This window comes from Homarus americanus, unplaced genomic scaffold (assembly GCF_018991925.1).
Source record: "Homarus americanus isolate GMGI-L3 unplaced genomic scaffold, GMGI_Hamer_2.0 scaffold48015, whole genome shotgun sequence".
NCBI lineage: Eukaryota > Metazoa > Arthropoda > Malacostraca > Decapoda > Nephropidae > Homarus > Homarus americanus.
The window spans coordinates 9496-13727 of NW_024751679.1; the positions used below are offsets into that span (position 1 = coordinate 9496).

Below are 4232 nucleotides of genomic sequence, written 5' to 3' on the forward strand. Positions count from 1 at the left end.
ATATAAAGGGGTCCTCATGGTATATAAGGTGTCCTATGGTATATAAGGGGTCCTCATGGTATATAAGGGGTCCTCATGGTATATAAAGGTCCTCATGGTATATAGGGGTCCTCATGGTATATAAGGGGTCCTCATGGTATATAAGGGGTCCTCATGGTATATAAGGGGTCCTTATGGTATATGGGGTCCTCATGGTATATAAGGGTCTCATATATAAGGGGTCCTCATGGTATATAAGGGGTCCTCATGGTATATAAGGAAGTCCTCATGGTATATAAGGGGTCTCATGGTATATAAGGGGTCCTCATGGTATATAAGGTCCTCATGGTATATAAGGGGTCCTCATGGTATAAGGGGTCCTCAGGTTGTATAAGGGGTCCTCATGGTATATAAGGTCCTCAGGGTATATAAAGGGGTCCTCGTTATTAGGGTCCTATGGTATATAAGGGTCCTGTGGTATATAAGGGTCTGGGTATAGGGTCCTCATGGTATATAAGGGGTCCTCAGGATATAAAGGGTCCTCATGGTATATAGGGTCTCATGGTATATTAGGGGTCCTCATGGTATATAAAGGGTCCTCATGGTATATAAGGGGTCCTCATGGTATATAGGGGTCCTCATGGTATATAAGGTCCTCATGGTATATAAGGGGTCTTTTAAGCCTCAGGGTATATAGGGTCCTCATGGTATATAAGGGTCAGTATATAAGGGTCCTGAGTAAAGGCTCATGGTATATAAGGGTCTCATGGTATATAAGGGTCCTCATGGTATATAAAGGGTCCTCATGGTATATAAGGGGTCCTCATGGTATATAAGGGGTCCTCATGGTATATAAGGGTCCTCATGGTATATAAAGGGTCCTCATTATATAGAAGTTCTCATGGTATATAAGGGGTCCTCATGGTATATAAGGGTCTCATGGTATATAAGTCCTCATGGTATATAAGGGTCCTCATGATATAAAGTCCTCAGGTATATAAGGGGTCCTCATGTATTATATAGGGGTCCTCATGGTATATAAGGGTCCTCATGGTATATAAGGGGTCCTCATGGTATAAGGGGTCCTCATGGTGTATAAGGGGTCTTCATGGTATATAGGGTCCTGTTATATAAGGGTCCTCATGGTATATAAGGTCCTCATGGTATATAAGGGGTCCTCATGGTATATAAGGGGTCCTCATGGGTATATAAGGGGTCCTCATGGTATATTCCTTATGGTATATAAGGGGTCTCATGGTGTATAGGTCCTCGTTATATAAGGGTCTCATGGTATATAAGGGGTCCTCATGGTATAGAAGGGGTCCTTGGTTGAAAAAAGTTTGAGAACCCCTGACCTACAGTAATGGTACATCTCAAGTTAGTCACAAACACAATAAATAAACCTACTCTCTAAATGATAAACTTTTAATAATTGCCTAAACAAACATTGTAATTAATGATAATAAATTATTGTAAAAGAATAAAATAACTGTATACTACATTATATAAATATTTACAATATAAACATGTATAATTATTATGATAATGTTGATGATGATGATGACAATGTTGATGATGATAATGAAGGTGATGATGTATAACAAGTATCTACTACCCATGAAGAATTTGTCACTCACTTGAAAGAGGAGGAAGCCCTCAGCCATCACACCGTGGTCAATATTACGCAGCGCCTGAAGTGTCTCGTACATGCCTGGGCACCGCTTGAGCACCTGTGGCCGCAACCCATACTTGAGGATAACCAGACCAACGCGGAACAACACTTTAACACCTGTAAACAATGTGTGAGAGTCTTTATATGTGCAAACATCTAACATAACCTAACCAGACCAACGTGGAATAAGAATGGAGGAAACTACAGCGGGCCATACTGGGTAGTCCCATTTACACCCAACCCCTATCGCTCATATATCCATCCAACCTATGTTTGAAGCTATCCAGCGTATTAGAGTTAATGATGATGTTTGGTAACTTGTTCCACTACTCTCTTTCCAAACCAGTGTTTACCTATTTCGCGCCAAAATCTAAATTTGTCTAATTTAAAACCATTGTTACGAGTTTGCTCCGGGTTGGATAGTTTGAGTACCTTTGTAATATTACCTTTGTTTAGCCCCGACTTCCATTTATACACCTCTATCATATCGCCCCTCACTCTATGTCTCTCGAGGGAGTGCAAATTAAGATGCTTTAACCTGTCTCTGTACTCAAGGTTCCTAATGCCCAGGATTAGTCTCGTCATTCTCCTCTGAATTCCTGTCTTTCTCCTGTAACCAATGTGTGAGAGTGTCTTTATGTGTGCAAATACCTAACATAACCTAACCAAGAAACAATGTGTGAGTACGCACAGTAATCCAATAAATAGCCGCTTCACTTCAGAAGAGAGAGAAATAAAGGAGCACTCACCTTCACAAAAAAACATGTCCCACACTCTGAGAACAGACGACCACGGCAGAGTTCTTGAGAAAAGGCACATGAACCATTCTGTCATGTACAACACTGGCTCAATCTTGTGTTTTTTCTGTAACAAACAAACCAAAACATCAGGACTGAGAGTGACACAATATAGTTAAAAACAAAGCTTACTAAGTGTTTATAAGCTGAGGGTGACACTATGTACTGTAGTTTAAACAAAGCTTACTAAGTGTTTATAAGCTGAGGGTGACACTATGTACTGTAGTTTAAACAAAGCTTACTAAGTGTTTATAAGCTGAGGGTGACACTATATACTGTAGTTAAAACAAAGCTTACTAAGTGTTTATAAGCTGAGGGTGACACTATATACTGTAGTTAAAACAAAGCTTACTAAGTGTTTATAAGCTGAGGGTGACACTATATACTGTAGTTAAAACAAAGCTTACTAAGTGTTTATAAGCTGAGGGTGACACTATATACTGTAGTTTAAACAAAGCTTACTAAGTGTTTATAAGCTGAGGGTGACACTATATACTGTAGTTAAAACAAAGCTTACTAAGTGTTTATAAGCTGAGGGTGACACTATATACTGTAGTTAAAACAAAGCTTACTAAGTGTTTATAAGCTGAGGGTGACACTATATACTGTAGTTAAAACAAAGCTTACTAAGTGTTTATAAGCTGAGGGTGACACCTTCTTCAGCAATTTGTGTAAAATATCTTCGTCCACTTGTCTGGCTTCCTGTAAAAAATATAAAGAAATATTTTACCATTATGAATATTAGAGACAGATAATTCAGCAAAATCTTCATACAAGTTTACAATTGTTTCAGCATTACTTTAGTGTAGTGTATATACACAATGCAGGTACAGTAGACCCTTGTCAACCACAGATGCTGGGTATCCAGGTATTTTACTGTACAGTACTATACCAACCACAGCATTGAATTTAAAGTATCCATAGATTAGTGTGGCATTTTATCCCTCTGTGGTCTAATGTATTACTCTGTAAATGTGAGGAATGAAGCAAAATAATACTAATACGTACAGTGTTATATACATTAGCCGGAGCAATCGGCGCAGACCACTTCCGAGAATGAGAGATTTTCTGGAAACGACACGACTCTCTCAGAGCCGGAAATAAAAATCCCTCAACCCAGGAATTTTCCGTGTAATGGAAAAATATTCTCGAAAGTTCCAGAAATTGCCCATTACACCATCTCTTGAACCTGGGAAAAATATATGCCATCCCCAGAATTTTCCAGGCATTGGAAAAATTTTCTCGGAATTTTGGAAAATCTGCTTCATTTTCATCTTGTATTAGCCTCTGTCACATTAATATTATATAAATATGGGCCAAGGACATATATTCATTATATACGTTCTATCACCCAGACTACTGAGCATACAGCTACATAAGGATTTGTTCTGTCACCCCTCCTAGGGTGGACAGCACAAACATTTGTTATATCACACCTTCTCGGGTATACTGTACAGCCCATAAACCCACAGACTCAACCCTCCGTGTGTGAGTAGGCCTGTTTTGATGTCTGTGTTAAAGGATGGGTTACTCTCCAGGCACCAGACTCAAGAGAGTACAGCCCAGTTCACAGCCCGGCACGATGCTTTAAAGTCACGTCGAGAGACCAGCTCGCCAGGCTGTGCCTCTGTCTACCAAATTTCAACAGAATTTAATATGTAACAGAAAACCTGTAAACATATACAGTAGAGTATTTGTAAATAGAAGGAAGTTTGTATTAATATCGTACAGTACGTATTTGACAATTGTTTTCTGTTATGTAGATGTTATCATAATTTTTCTTA

At 39.1% G+C, this 4232-nt stretch overlaps 1 protein-coding gene across 1 annotated transcript; it reads right to left on the reverse strand.

Annotated features, from left to right (window-relative positions):
* Positions 1–1496: 1496 nt before the first annotated feature.
* On the reverse strand, positions 1497–3169 carry LOC121854822 (TBC1 domain family member 10A-like; the record flags this gene model as incomplete). The annotated part of the gene is made up of 4 exons (XM_042349625.1): positions 3103–3169; positions 2581–2607; positions 2401–2515; positions 1497–1768 (listed from the first exon to the last, which is right to left on the reverse strand). Coding segments are annotated over exons 3-4 (357 nt in total), but the record flags the coding sequence as incomplete, so codon positions are not given.
* Positions 3170–4232: the final 1063 nt, after the last annotated feature.